The 23267-nt window shown below is 38.9% G+C and overlaps 4 protein-coding genes and 2 non-coding genes across 15 annotated transcripts in view; 3 read left to right on the top strand and 3 right to left on the bottom strand.

Annotated features, from left to right (window-relative positions):
• The first annotated feature begins 8 nt into the window (after positions 1-8).
• LOC117567366 (ionotropic receptor 21a) lies at positions 9-5964 on the top strand. The gene is given in 7 exon segments (XM_034247312.2): positions 9-55; positions 1596-2114; positions 2523-2804; positions 3685-4254; positions 4256-4565; positions 4623-4815; positions 5025-5964. Coding segments are annotated over 6 exon segments (2595 nt in total). The 5' UTR covers positions 9-55; positions 1596-1703; the 3' UTR covers positions 5854-5964.
• Positions 5965-6138: 174 nt separating this feature from the next.
• On the bottom strand, positions 6139-9898 carry LOC117569690 (dolichyl-diphosphooligosaccharide--protein glycosyltransferase subunit STT3A). Its single transcript, XM_034250947.2, has 6 exons — positions 9499-9898; positions 8909-9237; positions 8450-8839; positions 7963-8250; positions 7302-7778; positions 6139-7100 (listed from the first exon to the last, which is right to left on the bottom strand). The coding sequence occupies exons 1-6, from the start codon at positions 9620-9622 to the stop codon at positions 6546-6548; spliced, it is 2163 nt and encodes a 720-aa protein (XP_034106838.1). The 5' UTR covers positions 9623-9898; the 3' UTR covers positions 6139-6545.
• Positions 7169-7255, bottom strand: LOC117578346 (small nucleolar RNA Me28S-U3344). Its single transcript, XR_004573380.1, has one exon. It is a non-coding gene; the product is annotated as a small nucleolar RNA Me28S-U3344 (small nucleolar RNA).
• On the bottom strand, positions 8322-8407 carry LOC117578345 (small nucleolar RNA Me28S-U3344). Its single transcript, XR_004573379.1, has one exon. It is a non-coding gene; the product is annotated as a small nucleolar RNA Me28S-U3344 (small nucleolar RNA).
• Positions 9899-10012: 114 nt separating the features above from the next.
• Positions 10013-10696, top strand: LOC117569698 (transcription elongation factor 1 homolog). Its single transcript, XM_034250961.2, has 2 exons — positions 10013-10203; positions 10302-10696. The coding sequence occupies exon 2, from the start codon at positions 10309-10311 to the stop codon at positions 10555-10557; it is 249 nt and encodes an 82-aa protein (XP_034106852.1). The 5' UTR covers positions 10013-10203; positions 10302-10308; the 3' UTR covers positions 10558-10696.
• A 1358-nt stretch (positions 10697-12054) lies between these two features.
• LOC117578231 (blood vessel epicardial substance) overlaps positions 12055-23267 on the top strand; it is a 53022-nt gene continuing 41809 nt past the window's right edge. For 6 of the 10 annotated variants that reach the window (XM_052005957.1, XM_052005954.1, XM_034263615.2 and 3 more), the window contains exons 1-3: positions 12056-12222; positions 12670-12768; positions 21244-22418. In XM_052005957.1, coding sequence (XP_051861917.1) covers positions 21864-22418 — 555 coding nt within the window. In that variant the 5' untranslated portion in view covers positions 12056-12222; positions 12670-12768; positions 21244-21863. Of the gene's footprint in view, positions 12223-12377; positions 12561-12669; positions 12769-21243; positions 22419-23267 lie in introns of those variants that run through there. The other 4 variants (XM_052005950.1, XM_052005952.1, XM_052005946.1 and 1 more) reach the window with 2 other exon arrangements.

Here is a 23267-nt window from a genome sequence, read left to right as displayed (position 1 = left end):
AATCGGATTTTGTATTTACAATTCGCAGACCAGTAGAAGATAGATTAAAGAAGTTGTAAGTCGATTGAAGAAAATCGTGTTAAGCAAGAAAGCTGATATACCAAATTAATATAACGAAAAAATACTAAAAAAAAAATACACATTTATTTAACACTATATTTTAAAAATATACCGAATTCATATACCAAATTACTAAAATATATAAAATGCTATATTTGGTATATACCAAAACTATACTAAAATATGTCAAAGGCTATACTTCAGTTCAAAATATACCAAAGACTATAAAATGTGCCAACACAACTGCATACTAATATATAATAAAGGTTATATTTGGTATATCGATTCAAAATATAGTAAAGAGTATAAAATATACAAAAACAACTGCAGCTTTGCCATACATAATTAATTTTTTAATACATTCTATTATTTTCTATATGATCGACAACAAACTTCAAGGGACCGTAAATACTTAAATTACTATTTAAAAAATATATAGTATATATTTAAAAAATATTCTCAACTCGTTTTGCTTCTGCAACAAAACAAACTCAAGTGCAATCGAAGTTCAGACTTTTACAACTTATCACTTGGGGGTTTTTACCAACAACAACTTAAACAAGCGCGACTCAAAATTGTGAGTTATTACTCATTGTGGAATGTCGTCTGTTTTTTTTTATCGCATGCCTTGGGATTGCTTTAGCATTAGCAGATAAATGAGTATTACACACTGTCAAGACTTTAAAATAATAATTGTATCGACTGTTGTAAATTTTGTGCTATATTCATGAATGAAAATTATGGCTTATCTATAAAATCGACAAGTTCCAAGTAATTCACATTCGCTGGTTGAAGTATGTGCTAAGTCTTAGCAAAGAAATACACACTGACAGCTTCGTTCTTGAAGCTAGGGTAGAGAGAAATTCGCGACGGATGTGTAAACAAATTATATATATAATATATACATACTTTTATTTCTTCATATTCTGAAATGAGACCTTGAAATCCCATGAAGGGGAAGCACTTACGCTTTATCTACACTTACGAGTGTAAGACTACGAGTAATCGTAGAAATGAATGAATGATATTTGGAATCGCAGAAACAAGGGCGTATGCAAGGGGTTTTTAAAGTAATAGGAAAATTGGGTTCGTGTCTTTGATAAGCACTGGTTGAAGTACATGCTAAGGCTTAGTGAAGAAATACTGACAGTCACGTTCATGAAGTAATTTTAAATAATAATCTTAAATAAAGCTACCTCAAAACTTCAGTACAAAAAATTGTATTTATATAAAAGAGAATCACTTCTTACGCCCCTCAGTCGAAGAATACAGAATAGTATACGGTAAGTGGGTCAGTGTGAAAACCTCTTTTCTGTTAGCTATCACACGCGCCTGGCCAATCAATTACGTTTTATATTGGCCATAATCGGTGGCAAGGGATTTACCAGTGTCCACATAGAACAGGCAGGCCAGGTGTTGGGATTGGGATTGGAATACCCAATGTGTACGATGTGCCGATGCCGATAATTTGCGATGATTTTTTCTGTTTTCTTGTTTCAGTTTGGGGAAATAATAATTAAAATAATTCGATTTAGGTGACGACCCCTTGCGTGTGCTCCACACACAAGTCACAAAAGGCAGACAGCGGGACAGAAATAAAAAGGGCAGTTGCCACATGTGGCAGCCACAATAACACTTGCAGCATGTGGCTGTGTCGGACGTGTTTGTTGTGCCTGTTGCCGCTGCTGTTGGCAATCAAAGTACAATCATCGCAGGACTTGGAGGACGATTTTCCAGCACATTGTGTGAGTCCACGTTTGATTGAGCGACATGGCTTGAATCGCGAGATCTATGGAAACTGTGAAGAACATAAACAACAACATCAACAACGAAGTAAACGTCGTGTGGATGCCACATTCCATGGGAATCCGAAGCCACGCTCTGAGCTCTTGGCTGGCAAAATGCTCAACTTTATCAATTTCGAGCAGACCAATTCGCTGGTCTCACTCGTTAATAAGATCGCCAAGGAATATTTAGGAAAGTGTCCTCCTGTCATCTATTATGATCGCTTTGTGGCCAAATCGAAGGGACAAATACTGGAGAGCCTCTTCAAGGTAAGTGCGGAGGACGATCAAGGAAGAAGGAATAGAAGATTGATAAATAACTGACGGGAATTGGGAAGATGAGAGGAAGGCAGGACAGCAGAGATTATGAAGAAAATGGGAAACAAATTGGAAAGCAAGATTTTTAAAGAAGAAATAAGTTAAGAGAAGGGTTTGACAAGAAAATATTGAAAATAGTTATAAATTAACTTAAAATGTGGAAAGAGTCAAGATGAAAATGAAGAAATAAGAATTTGATAAGAGAAGAATAGTTTCAAAGAAACTGGAAGGGTTGAAAAGAACTGTTCAAAAATAGACTGCGGAAAGCAAAAAGTTGCGATTCTATACATAGGACAAAGTAATGAAAAAAAGATTGATGTGTAAACAGTTTATAAATAATCTTTTTGTCATTCTTTTCAGACCATACCGATAACGTTCTATCACGGCGATATCAATGAGAACTTTGAGCCAATCAATCGAAAGTTCAACAGTCACATCGATGCCAACTGCAAGAGTTACATTCTATTTCTATCCGATCCGCTGATGGCTCGCAAAATCCTGGGTCCTCAAACCGATAGTCGCGTCGTTCTCGTCTCCAGTTCGACGCAGTGGAAACTCCGGGATTTCCTCAGCTCCGAATTGTCATCGAATATTGTCAATCTATTGGTTATTGGCGAATCTCTGATGGCCAGTCCAGAGCGTGTAGGTCATAGATAATGTTCAATTTCATTTGAATACCCTGTAAATCGATATTGAGCACTCATCCGATAACTGATTGAAATCTTAACGATTTAGTTGAGTCACTTCGATGTTTTAATTACTTAGAACAATTTACAGGATATTTCATAGGATACATACAGGATATTTTACAGGAATATTCATAGTATAGTATAGTATAGTAATTTTGTAGTCAATAATACAGTTTGGAATGTACTAAGGGATCTCATCGAGCTCAAGTCGGAGTGTGTACAGTTTTGCAGCGCTTAAACACAATTTACAGGGTATTCAAGAAGTTTCAGGGACTTAAAGGGTTTTTTGCAGTATAGTTTAGGAATGGGAATGCACAAATTCATACGCACAACAGCAACAGTTTATAGGTTGTTGAAAATAATTTACAGGGTATTCATACATTTAACAACAATCAACAGTAAATTTCCCCCTTAAATAGTAAGGTTCAGATAGTATAAAAAGGGATCCCAAACATTTTAACGAGTTTAGCGCATAGTTTTTGCATTTACAGGTATTTTTGAATGGGAACCACACAGTTTTTTTTTCTTTTTTTTTTGGTTTTTATACCCGTTACCCATTGGATAGAAGGGTAAAGTATGTAACAGGCAGAAGGAGGCATCTCCGACACTATAAAACTATTCTTGATCAGGGTGAACAGCCGAGAGGATATAGTTATGGATATAGTTCTAGATCTCAAAGAGTCCTCCGTCAATATACCTATAATAGCATTTTGTATATTTTTTTTTTTTTGTGGTATCGCACGATTTTGCATTTATTCAAAATGAGTAGCGGGTATCTCGCAGTCGAGCACACTCGACTGTAGCTTTCTTACGTGTTTCTTTGTCCTTTTCAGGAACGTCCCTATGTGCTGTATACGCACAAACTGTACGCTGATGGCTTGGGCTCGAATACGGGTTTGGTGCTGACCAGCTGGATTAAGGGCGCATTGTCGCGTCCCCACATCAATCTGTTTCCGGCGAAATTCCGCAGCGGCTTCGCCGGCCATCGGTTTCAGGTGTCGGCAGCGAATCAACCGCCTTACATCTTTCGCATCAAATCGCTGGACTCATCGGGAATGGGTCAATTGCGTTGGGATGGCATCGAGTTGCGTTTACTCAACATGATAGCGAAACGTCTCAACTTCAGTGTGGACATCAATGAGACACCCATGATGCCGGGCGTCCGCAGTGTGGTGGACAACATACAGCTACAGATTAACGCCGGGGGCGTCGACATTGGCATGTCCGGCATCTATGTGACGGAGGAACGTATGCGGGACACCGATATGTCGGTGGGTCATTCCAAGGATTGTGCGGCCTTCATTACGCTCGCGTCAAAGGCGTTGCCCAAATATCGCGCCATCATGGGACCCTTTCAATGGCCCGTCTGGGTAGCGCTGATTTGTGTGTATCTCGGTGGCGTTTTTCCCCATTGTGTTTACGGATCGTCTAACGTTGAGCCATCTGCTGGGCAATTGGGGTGAAATTGAGAATATGTTCTGGTATGTCTTTGGCATGTTCACCAATGCATTCACCTTCACCGGCAAATACTCGTGGAGCAACACGCAGAAGACGTCGACACGTCTGCTCATCGGTGCCTATTGGCTGTTCACCATCATCATCACTTCGTGCTACACTGGCTCCATCATTGCGTTTGTCACTTTACCCGCATTTCCTGACACCGTCGACTCGGTCACCGATCTGTTGGGTCTCTTTTTCCGCGTCTGCACGCTGGGTAAGCGAAACCACATTCCGAAATCGATGCAAAATTCTTATATTTTGATTCATTTAGATAATGGCGGCTGGGAGTCATGGTTCAAGAGCTCCACACACGAAGCAACCTCCAAGTTGTATAAAAAGATGGAGTTTGTTGGCTCGCTGGAGGAAGGCATTGGCAATGTCACGCAGAGTTTCTTCTGGAACTATGCCTTTCTGGGCTCAAAAGCGCGTCTCGAATATCTGGTCCAATCCAACTATTCCAATGAGTAAGCAGCAAACATTTTTCAGCAAGTTGACAGCTTTGAAGCAGCAGCAAGTTGACAGAACTGCAGTAGTAGGATGTTTATAGCACTGCAGCAGCAGCACTGAGTTTGCAGCACTGCAGTAGTAGCAAGTTGACAGCACTGCAGCAACAAGTTAAAAGCACTGCACCAGCAAGTTGATAGCCGTTAACCCAAGCGTTTTTTACTTGCAGAAATCTCTCCCGCCGCTCGGCATTGCATTTGAGCGAGGAATGCTTTGCGCTGTTTCAGATTGGATTCCTTTTCCCACGCGATTCAGTGTACAAGCGCAAGATCGACTCGATGATCATGATAGCACAGGAGAGCGGTTTGATGATCAAGCTGGGACACGAGGTCAGCTGGGCGATGCAACGCTCGTCAACGGGTCGCCTGCTTCAGGCGAGTGCCAGCTCCTCGCTGCGGGAAATCATTCAGGAGGAGCGTCAACTGACCACCGCGGATACGGAGGGAATGTTTCTGCTGATGGGCATCGGGTATTTCATGGGCGCCATGGCGTTGCTCTCAGAGATCGTCGGCGGGATAACGAACAAGTGCCGTCAGATTATCAAGAGATCGCGCAAGAGCGCATCGAGCGCCTGGTCATCGCATCACAGCTCCGCCGTTGAACGCACCGCAGTCGAGCAGCAGGCACATGATGTGCGGAAGGCAGCGCGTCGACATGCCGCTGAGGAGGCCAATCAACGCATGGGCTTCGGCATGCGTGAATTCAATTTGACGCGTCGCACACTCCGCGAACTCTACAGCACTAACAATCGCAATGAATCGACGGCCGATCCCGAGCCCGATTCCGAGGCGAATCAACGCGACGTGGAGAGGCAACAGGAACAGCAGCAAGAACATCAAGAGCTTATGGATGAGCTGCCGCATGATGTCTACGAATCGCTGGAGCAGCTGGATGATTATATAGCCAACTTGGAATCGATTGCCGAATGTAGCCCCGAATTCGATGAAGATGCTGTGCTGGGCTCGGAGCAGGAGCCAGATATTAATAGCAATGAGTGAAGCAGACATATAAAAACATAATATAGTCTCGTTCGTACTTCTGTAAAAGTAATCACGATTATTAAATGTTTGGGAATCTTTACGAAATTAAGTCAAAACTTACCACAATTCATTTAAGCTACTGGCTAGATTACAAATGATTCTGGACGCAAAGTTTATCAACCAGAACTTATCAATTTATCAATGTTTATCTTGCAATTTCCCAATATCTTCACTTCGTTTAAGAAAATTAATGAAAATATAAATCCTTTACAATCTTAAAATGAAATAAAAAAAGTTTACTTTTGTTTGTTTTTACATATTTATATTTGTTCATTCTTTTGTTTAGGATTATGCACTCTAAGTGTTGCCTCGCACAATTCGGAATCATTTAGACGCAACTGTTTTTTAAGTGCCACCAAAGTCTCTCAAATTAGACAGAGATGGAGCATGTGTGTGTGTGTTAGAGAGCGAAAGAGTGAGAGCAACAATAATACTCAAATTGAGATTTCATCGTTAAAAAAACATATCAAAAAAAAATATGTATACATACATTTTGTGGACCTAAAATTAGAGCTAAGCTTAATGAATGTACAAATTACAGAAAGAGATTTTCCATGTTTTGCGAATGTTATCGTTAGAGAGCGAGATAGTAAGAGGGAGTGAGAGAGAGAGAGGGGAGAAGAGAGGGAGATAGTGTGTGTGGGAATGCATTAGACGCCTCGGTTTGGCAAGTCCTTGACTTTGTAGATGCGCACCAACCAATGCTCTGTGGTATACGCCTCCTCTAGAACATCCAGCTCAAAGTCTTTGTTGCCAATCTCTGCCGCACGCACACGATCATATCCCTGCGCCTTTCCGCCCTCCGTGTACATTTGGCCAAAGCGATAGTAGCACATCTTGTACATGAGACAATTGAGCAGTGTGGGAGATCCCTCTTTATCCACACGGAACTCGCCGTTGGCCGCATAGTAATCCTTTTCCTTGATGTGGGCACCGCGATCGGTGCTTCCGCCAATGCGCACCATCCACAGGAACTTGTTAATGTCATCCGATGAGTAGCCAGTGAGGCCACCAAATATAACCAGCACATAGTCCACATCGAGCTCACGCATAATCTCGTAGGCCTTCTCCTCGGACGAAGCCATCGCCTGGCCGACGCGAGAGATGTGCGTATTGTTCCAAGTGTTGTTATCCACAAGTATCGTGCGATTCGCCATGGCCGTTATCTGATAGCCATAATCCCACCAGGACATAATACGAGCGTTCTAAAAAAGCAAATGGTTGGTATAGTTTTAGCGAAAGTTGTAAATTGATAGTAATAAGTTTTAGGGAAGGCATAATCAGCAAAATTTTGTTAGTACTCATTATGTTTCATACTCTTCCTATCAAGAATATACAAATTGCATTCATCACATAGTAGTTGCCTCAGTAAATGAACCCCTCAATCGGATATCTCTTATGCTTACCTCAGGGGTGTTCATCTGCAGCCAATAGTAAGCCTCGCGAAAATCATCGAATATAATGCGACCGCCGTCATGGGAGCGTGCGCTCAACACAATGCTGGGCGAGGAATACGCCTCCGAGGTGACCCAGGTACAATGGAATGTGTAAACAATCAGCATAACAGTTATAATGGCCACAAAACCAATAGCCACTTCGCTCTTGACACCGCCACTCTGTTGTTCCAATTTCTTGTGCTGTCGCTTGCTTTCCGTTGCTGGCTTTGAGCTGCCCGTGTCCACACTCTTGATATATTTCGCCAACAGATGCGAGATGGCAATGCCCGATAGCACACACATCACAGGCGCCAGCACTAGCATCAGACGCACCATAACGCCAGCGAAATAGATGCTAGTGACGCCATACAATATGATGAAAATGTTGGCATCCGTCAGCCGGGAGAAGCAAAAGTAAAGGCCAGCGGGAAACAGAAACACAAGTATCTAAAATAAAGAAAATACATGTTAGTAAACAATGTTAATGCTGCAATTGATTGTGATTGCAGCAAATTCAGCGATCAAAGTGCATGTAATCATTTGATTGCATTAAGGCGCAACTCATTCACATCGTTTTAATGGGAATCATCATTAGCTAGTACGCAATCCAAAACAAAACAATTTGCTTTACCTGCAGATCAAAGTAAAACGACGACCACGATGTGGGCTGATGCTCCGACACTGAGGCAATAATTGGAATGTGATTCTTGGCATACGATGGATCCAGCAGCGAATAAAAGCGTCCCGTCCATGGCGACACTTTGCCCGTCAGCGTTAATAGCGTGCCCACAATGACGACCACGCTGAGCAAGCTGGAGACGAGTGTCTTAAAGAGCAGCTCAAAGTGTTCCTTGGGCATGCGAGAGCGCAGATAGTCCACAAAACCATGTATCTGACAAAGGCCAAAGACGCCGAGGGCCTGCAAAACATACAATACACTTGCTTAATAATATATTTACAAAATGTGCAACTGCCAAGGATTCACAGTGCAGTGTATCAGCTTAGTTTGGTATAGTACTCATTATGTTTCATACTCTTCCTATCAAGAATTACAATATGTAATCATCATGTTAACAACGCGTAACGAACGATAAAATTAAAATGATTGCTCAACTTACCAGCATATGCTCGGAGCTCTGAATAGGCTGGAAGCCCACAAACGATATCTGCATGGAGAGTATGGTGCCCACACAATACAGCGTGCTATAGGCGATATAAATGCGATGTGAGAAGCGTCCAGTGATCATCAGCGCTAACACATGCAGCGGTATCAGATTGATGAGGAACACATAGCCGCCCCATGACGATACCATATAGAAGTAGGCAAGTGCTGACATAGCAGACCAAAAGATTGTGCCCGTCTTGACCGCTTTTATCCATAGGAAATAGGTAAAGAGCATGCAAAAGATGGCAATGCCTTCATTATCATATGAACCTGCCACTGATCGTGATATGTAGCCGGGCACAATGGATATCAAAGCAGCAGCCACTAAGCCAGCACCAGTGCTCTATAAACAACAAGAAGCAATAAGACATGTGCCTCGATTGGTTCGAGCATAACCTCAATAACTACTTACGTGTATTTCCTTGGTCAGCGCATAGGTGACCAGTGTGGTGAGCGATGAGAAGAATGGCGCCAGAAATACGCACACATTTCGTATATCAATTGTTATGTTCAGCATCCACATCAGTCTGTAGAGCGCCGCCGATGTCACCATTAATCCGGGATAAATGGTGCCGCCAATAATGCGGCCAAGCGGATACCAGGCGCGATCATCGAACCAATTGTGAAATTTATAGAAGCCTTGCTCGGCAAGGAACCGCGTGGTGCGGTAATTGAAATATGGATCGAACTCATGGATCACGCTTTCGAAGCGCAGCACTGAGAATAAACGTGTGGCGAACGCTGCAAGCGACAATCAAATGGAACGATTGAAAAAAGAATTGTTAAGTTGGCTGCACTCAACGTATTAAGACCAAAACTCACGGCTGCATAGCGATACCATTATCGAGTTATAATTTTTTTTTTTTGTGCTTATCGATACTATCTGTATGGTGTTTGTATCGTGAAATAATTCACGCCCACCTATACAAGCACATATCTGCATATTGACGTCGTCCCCGCCCCCGTAAATGCGATTCGACATATTTGACAAAATATACTCACATAAAACAGCGGCTAATATAAGTATTGCCAATTTGACGAGATGCTCTTGCTTTTCCCATGTTAGCAGACCTTTTGCCTTTGATGCCGCTCCGCCGGCTAAGGTGCCTGTATCGACAACAGTCATGGCCGGTTTAGTGGCTTCGGGTTTACAAAGCCAGCCAACGAACCAAATGCCGGTGTACGGCGTCGATGCGACGTTACTTTTTAGCGGACAAAACTACACGCAATTCCACATACAGCGTTGTACATTAAGCACACATCAATGCTGCACATTACCTGCACTCAGTTTTGTTTTGTTTAAGACCGCACGAGTTTAAAAACAAAACGAAATTTATGAAAATAAATGCGCCGGCAGCTTCGTGGCAACAAGAAAATTCGCGAGACGCCCGATAGAAGAGCTTGCGGAACATCGATGACAATATCGATGTATTTGTTTTATTTGTTGAGATGTGACCATATACATTTCAATGTCAATGAGATATACTAGAATATGAAAACCCTCAGAGTTGTCACTTGATTACATTTCCATAGATATTGTCAAAGGGCGCATAGTTTTTGACAACTAGTTATTTTTCGGCGTTTTCCAATAAAATATAAAGTGTAGCGTTGTTTTTGTGCTCTTCAGTTTATGAAAATAGTTTATGGTCGAAGGAAATTGTTTTACAAACGCATAAAACAATCTTTACTCTTGAGTAAGAAATCTTGGTAAGTGTTTAACATTAAGCAATCCAAAGATTGTTTACATTCATGTTTGGCTGCAAGTGAAACTGTGTTTATCGTTTTTAACACATTATATTACTTAGATTCATTATGGGACGTCGTAAATCTAAAAGAAAGCCTCCACCGAAGCGAAAAAATATTGAACCTTTGGATCAGCAATTTAACTGTCCATTCTGTAATCATGAGAAGTCTTGTGAAGTAAAAATGGATAAAGGACGAAATACAGCGAGGATAACATGTCGTGTTTGCCTTGAAGACTTTCAAACTGGAATTAACTTTTTATCGGAACCTATAGATGTATATAATGACTGGGTAGATGCCTGTGAAACTGCTAATTAATCGTAATTTATATTGAACTTTAAGTAAATATGTATGTATTTACAAACATATATTAGTAGTCCATGTGTTCCGCAGGGCTACACAACAGACGTTACCAGGGCATGCATAATAAATTGAATAAACCTTGATCGCCAACACATTCTATTCGCGTTTTGTTATAGAGGAGAATGAATATCTAAATATGCTGCACATTAAATAGATTTTAGACAGCAATTATTCAAAGCAATAATAATAATCGCTTGACCAGCTAGCAAGGTGGTGAAATATCGGTGGCAATATCGATGTATGTTTGTTATTTATCGGGGTGACCATATCCATATGTACCAACGTCGAGGGGATATACTAAAATACAAAATCTTGTAAGAGAAATACATGGTTACACTTATGTCGGCATATTCAGAGGGCGCATAATTTCGATACCGTTTTTCGATGTTTTTAATAAAATCTACTACTAAATCGTTTTTTTTTTACATTTTAGAAAATAATTTCTGATAGGAAACAACAATTCCTTTTCCAAACGCCTAAATCGAATATTTTATCTCTTCATTCTTTAATCATTGTAAGTTATTAACATTAAGTAAAAATTGTTTAAATTTTTGTTTGTCTGCTAGTGATAAATTTGCATCTATAAACATATATACATATGTATGTATGTACATACACTCTGAGTGAGGATGCAAAACAATTTGAGTTAGTCTTATCGGGGCAACACAACATTTTATTTTATCTTTTGAAATAGTGGAAAATTCGTATTCAAATATACTACAAATACAAAAAAAAAGTAATATACTATGTGGTCTATAACTACTTTTAATGAGTCAGTTGTGTTTATGTGAATGCATCGACTGTAATGTTCTTTGTTCATGCAATGCTGATTGCTGTTGACCGCAGTGTGGCCTTTCTTGTAATATAATTAACACTCTCACAGCATCGCGAACTCATTGGTGTGATTCATGTAGGAGTCATTGCACTCACTTAGAGCTGCAGCAGTTGGACAGCAAAACCAGCTTGCACTTCATACACACGCTTCTTTTAAAATGCGCGGCAGATAACAGTTTTGGCTGTATTGCACTGCAGCGTATCAGCTGTTTTAAGTCTTGCTCTGCTTTGAGCCCGATAACAAATTTAACGCCGCGATAACTACGCCAGATGTTTCTCTCTTTGTCATCTATGCGCATGTCGTCACAAAATCAAGATCGTTCAATACAAGTATTTTATTTTTGCCAAACAATTATAAAATAAAAGATAATTGTTAAAATATATATTTCGAAGGCAATTAGCAAACATCCCGAGCGGGAAATTCTCGTTGTCATCTAGATTCTAATTGGATAACATATTCAAGCGTACAAATTAATTTACATCAATTTTCGTAGTACGTCTTTGCAATTGTGACGTCATAGTTGTGTGCGGTTTGGCGCGCTCTTCTGTCTCTCGCTCTCTGGCGACTGTGAATGCCGACTAGCAGACCTGCGCACTGCGCATATTGTGCTATTCATTAAATCGTCGTCGTCTGGTCGTCGCTGTCGTTGCTCTCGCGCGGACGTCGTCGTCGTCGTTGCTGCTCTGCCGACTTATTGTTATTGTTTTTACATTTAAAAGCAGCTAGTGTTTTTTTTTTATTTGGCAGCACAAGACACACGCATTTTATTCGCCGCCGACTGCTTGGTAAATTTCATAAATTGCATTTACAACAGTTATTAACAAAACTTAAAAAGTGCGCTCACGTGTATATATATGTGTGTGTGTGTCTGTATAGGTGTGCGTGTGAGTTTTCTAGATATGTGAGTGTGTGTGTGCGTTTCATATGATAAACAACTGAAATTGGTTTTTACAATTGCTTCGGCTACATACTAACTAGAAAATTCACACACACACGCATACAAACGCAAACTAGTTAAAATGTCAAACTGTGTGTGTACATAACTTAAGCAATCGAAGGGCAGTCGCCGTCGACGTCGCTGCTGCAGCGGAGGAGCAGTGCCAACATTGTTGTCTCATCAAATGTATAACGTTCTTTTTTTTCGTTATTTTTTTCTGTTTTGTTTTGTTGGTTGTGCACTCAAAAATCCTATATGATTTATAATAAACAAATAAATAAATGTATGTATGCAGTGCAGGGACACCGCCTACCAATTGATGAGGAGGAACAGCAACAACCATAACAGCAATAATAACAATAGGCAAGAAGAAGTGCAGCAACGGCTCAATGTGGTAAGTTTTGCCGTTAGAAGAAGGGTTGAAGCGGGACAGCAATAGAGGGTTGAAAGAGGAGAAGTGAAATAAATACTAATGTGGATTTACTGCAGTGCATGCCCAAAATCAAATTGATTACGATATACACATACACATGCATAGAAACTCTCTCACAGACAGAGAAACTCACACACATTGAGACTTACACACACACAAACACACTCTTGTAAGATGCAATGCACATGCAGGCCATACAATTTGTTCAAGAATGGTGAAAAATCGAACATCAACGCGTGGCCAAGCGGGTGGTGCTGGCGGTGGCGGAGATGTTTGGCGGTGCTGCTGCACACGCACACCACGCAAATAGAAAACGAGCTGCTGCTGCAGTTGCAGCGGCTCCAAGCGTGACTATCAGCTACCCTGTAATTTAAGTCAAGAATTAACGCAGTCCACATTTGACATAGCTCACATAGGGCACAGATCAAAACCGTCAGTTAGCTTTTGTCATAGTGCAAACAGTTGTTGCGTTGATACCCTTTATACGGATGCAGGGTATGCGAACAAAAAGGAAAAACAAAAATTGTGCTATAATATGTGCCATAGCAGAAGCAGGCAGCCACAGCCGCAATAGCAAAAACAACAGCAACAACTTCACAGCTAACTCATATTCTCCACTCTGCGCTCCGCACTCTCCACTTTACACACAAACACACACAGTTTGTTCGCATGTGCGCCCCACGCGAGCCAATTGCATTTGTTGGGCAGGCAATTGATGTGACGTTACGCTACGATGTGGTTGTTGTTCTTGTTGTTGCAGTCGTTCTTCTCCTTCTGCTTGGAAGTGTGCGCGTCTGTATGTGTGCGTTTGTAATATACCAGGGCTACATGCATAGACAAAATGTAATAATTGCCAATTTGTTATCGCTTGCATAAATTATCGGCGACATATCGAAAGCTGCAGAATCTGCTGCAGTATTACACACACACACCCAAAAGCGAGTTGAAGATAAGAAATTTGTAGTGCAGCCCTAAAGCATAAAGTGAGCTACTGTGTGGGTGTTTTGCATTTTGCATCTGCATACATATTTCCATGCTCAGTATCAACGTAAACAAATGGTTGCACATGTATGTGTGTGTGTGTGTAATACCTTACCTAGGCAACAATCTACTTATTAAACCAAAGACCGGCTTTGTTCGCAGCTGTGGCTTGAGTGTGTGTGTGTGTCGCTGTAATTCACTGATTGGAGATATGCATGTGTGTATGTATGTGTGTGTTCGTATTTGCATGGAATATTAAGCGAGATTTCGTATCACTGAAACTGAACTCGATTTACACAAACAGACAAACAACAAGTTTGATTGTGAGGCGTGTTTTTTTTTTATTTTTTGTTGTGTTACATATCCGTGTAAAGAGCATATTTCATCAGATCTATGTAGATGTAAACGATTCAGCCTCAAATTGAATTCCATTTGGCACGCCCATGATAATAAACAATTATCGGTTATCGCTTATCGATTACCTTGTATAAACTCCGTTATGATGCTTGCTAATTGGAGATTGTAACATTCACTCAACAATGGTGTTGCGATTATTGGTTATTAACAGGTTATTTAATTGAGTTATTTAACAAAATAACTATCTAGATCATATTGGATGATGTTCTTCTCTGTTTTGGTTGTATCAAAACCGTTTTGCCATCGCAAGTCCAAACGTTTCCTGTATAATTAGAATATTTTTGAAGATAAGATATAATTTTGCATATCTTATACTTCTTATCTCTCGAAATGATAAAACTCTACGACTTGACTGAAGCCAGTCAAAGTTTGATAACAACTTTTACAGATTTGCATACATTTTATAAGTTAATTTTGGAAAAAAAAAACTATTTTCTTGTTTCTGTAATTTTGTTGTAGATCTGAAGTTTGCAATTAGTAATAGTAGTGTATTGTATTTTTACTAAAATATTATAAAACAATTGCCGAATAGTTAACATGTCAAACAATAGTATAGAGCATTTTGTAACTGCTCTCTTGGGATATTTTTAGGAGAATTCATAATATACGTTTTAATGAAATTGTGGTTCAAAACTAACAATGTCGCCCTCTCTGTCATAAGTCTGTCAAATACTCTTTGATCTGTCGTGTCATTTTTGATGGCCCATTTGAGCCAATTCTTTTAATGGCTTTCGCCTCGTGTTTGTCTATAAAACTACAACAATGTTGCAGCTTATATCTAATATTATTATTATTATTATTATTGTTAATATCATTATTATGACGAACGTTGCTGTCTCTTTTGTTTATTCGTGGGAAACGGAAATTGTAAAAATGCGCCGTTTCACTTTCTGTTTTGACTACCTGAGCAAACGCCACAATAACTGAAAGGCAAAAAACACATTTGAAGATCGCGGATCGTCTGTTTGGGGGATCGGGGATTCGACATTGGCATTGGGAGTCTAACCTGAGCTCTTCTAGTGGTAACATCTTTTGTTGTTGTTGTTGCTGTTGTTGTTTTTGCTTTGCAACTTCATGTCAACACAAACGCTTTGTCCAATGTTGTTAACAATCACATAATAATGGCAACAACACATGAAAAGCCATCAAAAAATGTAGGCAACAGCTTTAAAAACTCATATAATTAAACGTTTATGGTGCGCGGCGAACAATTGTTGCTGTTGCTCTCTTGCTGTTGCCATTGTCTGAAAGTTTTCAATGCTCTAGCTGTGGGTATTGCGATTTGTTTACTCTAAATGGTTAGTATCTCGCTTAACGGCAGCAATTTCACTTTACAGCCACATTGCATTTATTTTCAAATTCAAATCGTTTGACCTTTTGACTTAACGGCCACATTGTTTTTAGTGTCGAATTGCACTTAGCTGCCTTTTTATAAATTAGCATTAAAAATTGGCTTGCATTCTCTTTCTCTTAAGTCAATTATATTGCTATTAGTATCACATATTGTACATTGTAAAGCAACTAAGTGCAATTGGTGCTAAATACAATTTGCTTAACATTTAAAGCAAATTCATAAAGTGGCAGCTAAGTGCAATTTCTTCTTTAGTCAATATCATTTGCATTTGATTGCCTAAACGATTTCGTATTAAAATCGTTTTCGCATTATCTTCTTTATACGATTATATAGCTTAATTTGGCAAGTGTATTTAACTTGTCACTACGCCAAATTTGTACATTTCTTCACATTGTGTTGTTCGGTTTTTTTTGTGCTTCTTCTGCTTCTTTGGTTAAAGCGGTCGTGTCTCTATTTGGTTTGATTGCCGTCGTCGTCGTCGTTGTAGTTGTTGTTGTTGTTGTTGTGGCTGGCTTCATCCATCATTAATAAAGGCAACAGCACAATTTCTAATTAGACAATTTCCAACGATGTGGCTCATAATTTGTCTTAGCCAAAAATACTAATTAAAGTCAAGTATATGTATCTACATATGTATTTATAGTCAATTTAAAAAAAGAGAATACTTTAAATCAAATTAAATTCTACTCAAAAACAATTACAATAAAGCCTAACTTGACGACACTTTATTTGAGTCACAATAAAATGTGCACTAAGGTTGGGTTAGGTACGGGCTCAAGGTTCGCCTTGAGATTCTCAGTCTACACACATCGTAGTAAACGCAAAAGTGAATCTGCTCTTAACGTTAACGTATTATCTGAATTATTCATTGCCGCGGAATTTGAAATCACAATTCGCTTGCGCGTATTGTTTACATTTCTTGAATTACATCGCGAACACGTTACGATTCTTCAACTGTTTTCATATCTGGCTGCAATATTATATTTTGTTGATCTTTACCAAGAGTTTTCAACATTAGAAAAATGCATAAAAACAACAATGATTTAGGGAGTTTAATAGAATAGAATATGGTATATTATGTATTTAGCAATATATACTAATATACCTTTTGGTATATTTTTCAGTATTAATTCGATGTATTTCAAGAATTCGAATAAGACATTGTGTTGTTTATCGTGTTAAGTAAGATTGTAATTAGGAGTATTTGAGTTGATTAAAATACTACTTTCTTCGGTATTAATTCGGTATATTCTAAGAATAATAATAATAACGCATTGTTTTGCTTATTGAACTTAATACAATAAAAGTCGAAAGAGATTAATAGAATTGGTAGAAACTGAAATTAGACTTGAAGTAAATTCCAAAAGGAACGTAAATGTCTCTTAAGAGAATACGATTTTAATTGAAAATATTTGAGGTTAATTTTAATCAATTAGTATTTTTTACGGTATTAATTGGGTATATTTAAAAAATAACGCATTGTTTTGCTTTTACCACATTGAATATGATTTCAATAGAAAGTATTTATTATATTGAAAGAATTCAAATATCGCATAGAATTGAAAGACACTCGAATGAAGCTTAAAGTGCATTCGAAAGCAAACTAAATTTTTCTAACTGAATACGATTTCAATTGGAAGTGTTTGAGGTGATTAAAATTAGTTGTTTTTTCGGTATCATTTTTGATATATTTTAGGAATTATAAAAGCGGACTATTTTGTTTTTTTTGTGTTGTATTTAAAGTAATACAAGTAAAGTCGCAAGAAAGTTATAGAATTGATAGAAACTCAAATGAAACTGCAATTGAGTTGATTAAAAGTCGAAACTCTAATAAAATCTTCGCATTGAAATCGAAATTGATGTTCATCGGATGATGGAATTATTTGAAGTGATGTAAGCCCACAGAAAATTGATTGAACTCAATGGAGAAGAACACGATATTAGGCGCTTAGTTCTCTTATGGGAATATTCACATTTAATGCGAGCAAATTTCTGACTATTATGACTGAGCCTCTAAATGTATGCATGAGAGTCAAGACTCATTGCTGTGGCAGCCGTTTAAACGGCTTTTAGCAAGTGTATATCTATAAGTGTGTATGTGTGTGTGTGTGTGACAGCTGTTGGTTATTGGCTGTTTGGAGCTGAGCCATCATCGTCACTTGGCTGCGATGTGTTGGTTGTTGGTTGTTGCTTAGCTTGGCTTGGATTGCTTGTTCAAGGCAACAACCAAATTGCGATGACTTCATCTGCTTTGACCATTTTCTTGTTTTCAAAACACACACACACACATACATATTTACACCCCCATGCTCGTGTTTTTTTTTTTGGTGCTGGCGTTGGCGTCGCTTTTGTGTCACGTTTGTCACTTGGCGCTGGGTTCAATCAACCAACAACAACAACAACCACAATGACGACAACAGCAAACAAAACATTAGGCCAAAGTGTTGAGTAATCGACCACAAGTCGATTGTTCTTGTTAGCTATACCCAGACTGCAGTTGTTAAAAGGTATATTTAGAGTGTCAGCCATGAGATCATTAAGTATACGCAATCTGTCTGTCTGTCTGTCTGCACATTTTACCGCCTAAATCTCAGATACTATTAGAGCTATAGTCGCCAAATATTTAAAGAGGGGGAAACTTAAACTAGAATAATGTAATATGTTATTAATATTGTATAAGATATTTTATCTGCTACTATAGACGAGTGAGCTAGAGAGTGAGATACTTTCTAACCCATTCGAAATTGTTCTTAAAATATACCAAATTAATATACTTAATAACTTACATATACGGAAAGCTGTATTTGGTATCTCAATATACTATTTTACTACTTTTTTTGCCTCTTACATGTATTTGCTGGAGATACCAAGTTATTCCAAAAATATACAAAATATAATATGATATACTGAACAAATATAAAAATATACCGAAGGTTATATTTGGTATATCATTGTACTATTATCAATTCATCAATAATCTACTTCTTTTGCTTGATACAAAGATTTGTTTGAGGTACAAAGTTACTCTATGGGTAGCGGGTATATTAATATATATTTATATTAATAGTATATCATGAGAAGGGAATCTTTGAAATACTTCTATTCTATTGTTACTTTAAATAAAATATAAATTATCAGAACTGCTATTATTATGTGCTCGTTTGTAACGATTTTTTTTTAGAATTCCTTAAAATCATATAAAACTATTTAATAAACTTTTTATTTTCGCGTATTTTAGAGTCGATCACACTTTAACTTGAGGCTCTCATATTGTTGCAAGCGCCTATGTCGAAGAGCTTGCTCATAAATTGATTATTGAGCTGACTTCCTCACCATCTCCATCTCCATCTATCCCTCTCTCTATCTCTCTCTTTCTCTTGCTCGCTCTATCGATGTTTCGGGCTATCTTTATCGCTTTATTTGGCTGGCTCATCTGCCACCCTTTCACTTGTGGCCATTTCGGATATGCTAATGCCGGAAATGTTTATGTGCTTATTTGGCCAACTCTCAACTCTTGGCCGTGTTTTCGGTTTCAATTGTTAGTGTGAGTTCAGGTTCCTTCTCTCTCTCTCTCTCTTTCTCTATTCCCTCCACACACACACACCCCAATTGAGACCGTCTTGACCCTCTTTATGTGGGTCAAAAGACACGCACAGCACTTGTTTGTTTTGGCCAAACTTGTCTGCGCCCCATTAGGAGGGCGTTGCGGAGTGGGGCGTGTCGGGCGTTACCTTTAATGGCTTCCCAGAAGTTGCCAACGCTCTATAATTATTTAAATACATTTTATAAACGGCCCGACAACATGGCATAATTGTCGTAATTTGCTTAACACAATTTCCGATCACGTTCAATAGTCGATAGTTGCTTCTCTCTCTCTCTCTCTCTCTCTCTCTCTCTCTCTCTCTCTCTCTCTCTCTGTTTTTATGTTACTCTGCTTCTTTGCGGTGCGGAAACTTCCCTTTCCCCTTTCCGTTGCGTTGTCTCTGGTGAGTTGGTAACCAGTTTGTCTTTTGTCTGCGGGAGTGACGTCATTTAACATCTACCAAAGTCGATCATCAATCATTTATGAGCGTTCAGATTTTCAAGATAAAAGTGAAGGGCACGAGTGTGATGGACTAGTACATACCCTGTAATGATTGAGAACAACTTTAATTGTTGCTAAATTATTCGAGAGACATTGGGAGTTATTAATTAAACAAATTTGTAAACGTTTATAATATAAACACATCCGTTTTTAGTATTTTGTTGTTAAATATAAACTGGAATATAGCTTAACGCCTTTAAAAACATGATTCATTCAAAAAGCAGTAAATGATATTTATATGACATCATTAATGATGATTTACGTACTATATAAAGTTCAGCTTCATTTGCTCTCCATAGAGAAGTCTCAGAAGACTAGCAGATGCTCTATAAAGAATTGTTATCAAAGTTTTTTATGCGGAAAAGCAACATTTTAAAGAGTGACCGTTCTTGGCAACCTTTATGACCCTAAATTTGCCTCGGAAACGTTGAAAATAAAAAATGTATGGTCACATCACTCAAGCATTTGCTTATTACATTAGCTTAATTCAATAAAAAAAGAGATAAAATTACATTAATTTTCTATTTAATCCCAAGCAGTCAAATTAGGAAGTTACTCTCTTAGCATACCCTTCTGTGCTGCCCTTTTGCATACAGGGTATAAAGACTGCTAAAATTTGGGCATTCGAGGAACGAATCAATTGAAAGCAAGTGATGTGAAGTGATGTGAATAATGTACGAATATCATAATAGAACACTGAGAAAAAAAAAGAAATGTTTTTGTGGTCGACAGGAAATCAATGTGTTTTGCATGACTTCTAAAATAATTTACACAATTTCGCACACATCATCAATTTCGAGAGAAAGTGAAAACATTAGGAGGAAAGTTCGACGCAGCAGCTAATTTCAGCTATTAATTATTAATAGCTTTTACTTGGGAGGCGCGGCTGATAAAAAATAACAGAAAGCACAAAATAAAAAACACGGATGATGATGATAAAGGTTATGCAAATGACAATTGATAATTTTATGGGCAAGTCATGGCATTGATTCAATTTCACTTTTACCACTCAATTCAATTGACATTTATATTTTTCTAACATTTTGTTGTCTTTTCAATTTATTTTACTTTAATGCTGTTGTTGTTGGTGTTTAATTTTTTTTTTGTAATGTAATTGATTCCATTTTACTTTGACTGTTCAATTTTATAAAAAATTTTATATTTCGAATATATTGTTTAAAAAGTTTTTTTTCTTCTCAATTGATTTCCTAATGTGATTTAATGGGAAAGATTCAATTTTACTTTGACTGTTCAATTCAATTGAATTTTATATATTTCTAATATTTCAATTTCCATTATAATTTCGTCGCATTTCCACCTTGATTTCTTTGTACTGCCTGAAAAATTCATCTAGTATTTTGCTGGAATTTAAGTCAAGGAATTTCTAGTTGGCGTCGACTTGGTCATAATTATTATTATTACTACAGTTCAGAGTCTTCAGGTGGCGCGAGAATATAGGATACATTCAGTTGGTGCAAAGAACACATTTCACAGCTGAATTTCTTCCCAGGCGTTGTGGAAGAAGATTATCGTTGAACAAGCTCAATTATTTTCAATCGATTTTTAATGGCGAACTCTTTGTGTGCTCTATTAATTGCAGCTGAAGTGCCTTGAGTGAAAAAAGTACTATGCAACAATGTGACCCGACGACATAGATGAGAAGGCGACAAAAGCAGTAACAGTAGCAGAAGCAACTGCACCAACAACGAACGCATCGAATTTCTGTGGAGCGGAGGCCGCAAAACAATTGTGGAATTGCTGAAGAAGAAGACAACAACAACAACAACAACACGAACATAAACAAACAACACACGCTGAGAGCGAGCAGACTGAGCAACGAGTGCGTGAGAAAGAAGGAAGGAAGCAAAGCTGAGAGTACAAATTACAGCGAGTACAACTAGAACGAGTGAAAAACTGCCAGCAAGCGAAAACAACTAACCAACGAGTAACTAGAACGCATAGCGAGTAGCGAGTATCTATGGAACGCAACACTTGAACGAGAGCAAGAGTGTGCCAAAGGAGTTGGCGAGTGCAAGAAGCGAGAAGCAAGAAGCGAAGAGGAAAAGGAGCACAAAGCAAGCGAGTAGCAGCATTTGAAGCGAGTATCGAGTAAAATTCGCTTCTAACGAGTGTAACGCAAAAAGACGAGAGAGCTTTAACTCGAACGAGTGCTGTAGGAGAACGAACGGCGAGTTCAAGTGCTCAGCTGGCGTTTTGGCCATGCCCAGCACGGCGGGCAGCGCAGCCAGCGTTGGCGTCGGAGCCCTGATTAACAGCGCCGGCAGTAGCGCCAGCATGGGCATCGGCAGCGTTGGCGGCGGCAGCGCCTCGGCAGCATCGGCCGCGGGCGTTGCGAGCAGCAGCGCTGTGGCAGCCGCCTCGGCGGGCACACTGATCGCTCAGAGTACGGCGGGAACGAGCGCGGCGAGCGGCACAATAACGTGGGACAACAATGGAACGCTGCGATCGATCAATCCGGGCGATTGGTCAATTGAACAATGCCTCATCTGGCAGTCGCCGCATCATCTTTACTTTCAACTCGGCTGGGCGTTCCTCTTCTTGGCCTTCCTCGCCCCCCACGGTCCGTTCGGTTCACTGTGGATGCGGGCCACCATGTTGATCGGTTGCATCATGATGGGCATGTATGGCTATCTGATCGAATGCACTCCGGATGTCGTCTTCTGGTCCGGCCTGGGCATTGGCATCAATTTCGTCTATCTCATTGTGGTGCTTTGTCGTCTGCGACCCGTGCGTTTCGATCAGGAAATTGAGGCGGTAAGTGCCACTATCATTGATTATCGATCAATAATATTTGAGCAGAAAGGGAATATTTGAATAAATTGTCAAGTTGGCAATCAGAAATGCGCATCAAACAGTTTTCGATACGCTGTTTTCAATTGCGATTTCACCTCAATTTCACAAAACATAATTTGTGGAATTGAGAGTTTTATTACCTGAAAAAGTGAATAATTTATCATGTTGGGAATCAGAAATACACTGTTTGTCTATTGGATTTCAAATAAAACAGTTTTCGGCACGCTTTTTCGAAATGCAATTTCACCTCAATTTCACAAAACATCAGTTGTAGAATTGATAGCTTTATAAACTAAGAAAAGCGAAGGAATATGTGAATAATTTCTCAATTTGACTAATGGGAGTTCACATCAGACAGCTTACTTCATGCTGTTTCTAATTGAAATTTCGCCTCAATTTCACAAAGCATAATTTGTGGAATTCATAGCTTTGTGATTTGTTACACCTTGAATATTGAAATATGGAGAGGGAACATTTGAATAATTTGTCAATTGGTAAATGTACAGTTTGACTATTGGAATTTACATCAAACAGTTTACTTTATGCTGTTCCCAATTGCAATTTCGCCGCAATTTCACGAAGTAAAATTAGTTATCACTTGATATAAAATATTTTCTTTGCACTGAAATTTGCTCTAACATTTAACAAAATAATTTAATTGCTGAATAACGATGAAATCGTGTCGTAATTATCATATTATTGTATGTCGAAAACGTTTTCAGCTTATATACATATTCTTCTTAATTCGTTGCCTTTTTTAAAAGCGCCTAAAAGCATGCAGCTTTTTTCCTTAATGCTAGCCATTGGGAA

The sequence above is a fragment of the Drosophila albomicans genome, chromosome X, assembly GCF_009650485.2.
Source record: "Drosophila albomicans strain 15112-1751.03 chromosome X, ASM965048v2, whole genome shotgun sequence".
NCBI lineage: Eukaryota > Metazoa > Arthropoda > Insecta > Diptera > Drosophilidae > Drosophila > Drosophila albomicans.
The sequence above is the reverse complement of the archived record's forward strand: the minus strand, read 5'-3'. Positions and strand labels throughout refer to the sequence as shown.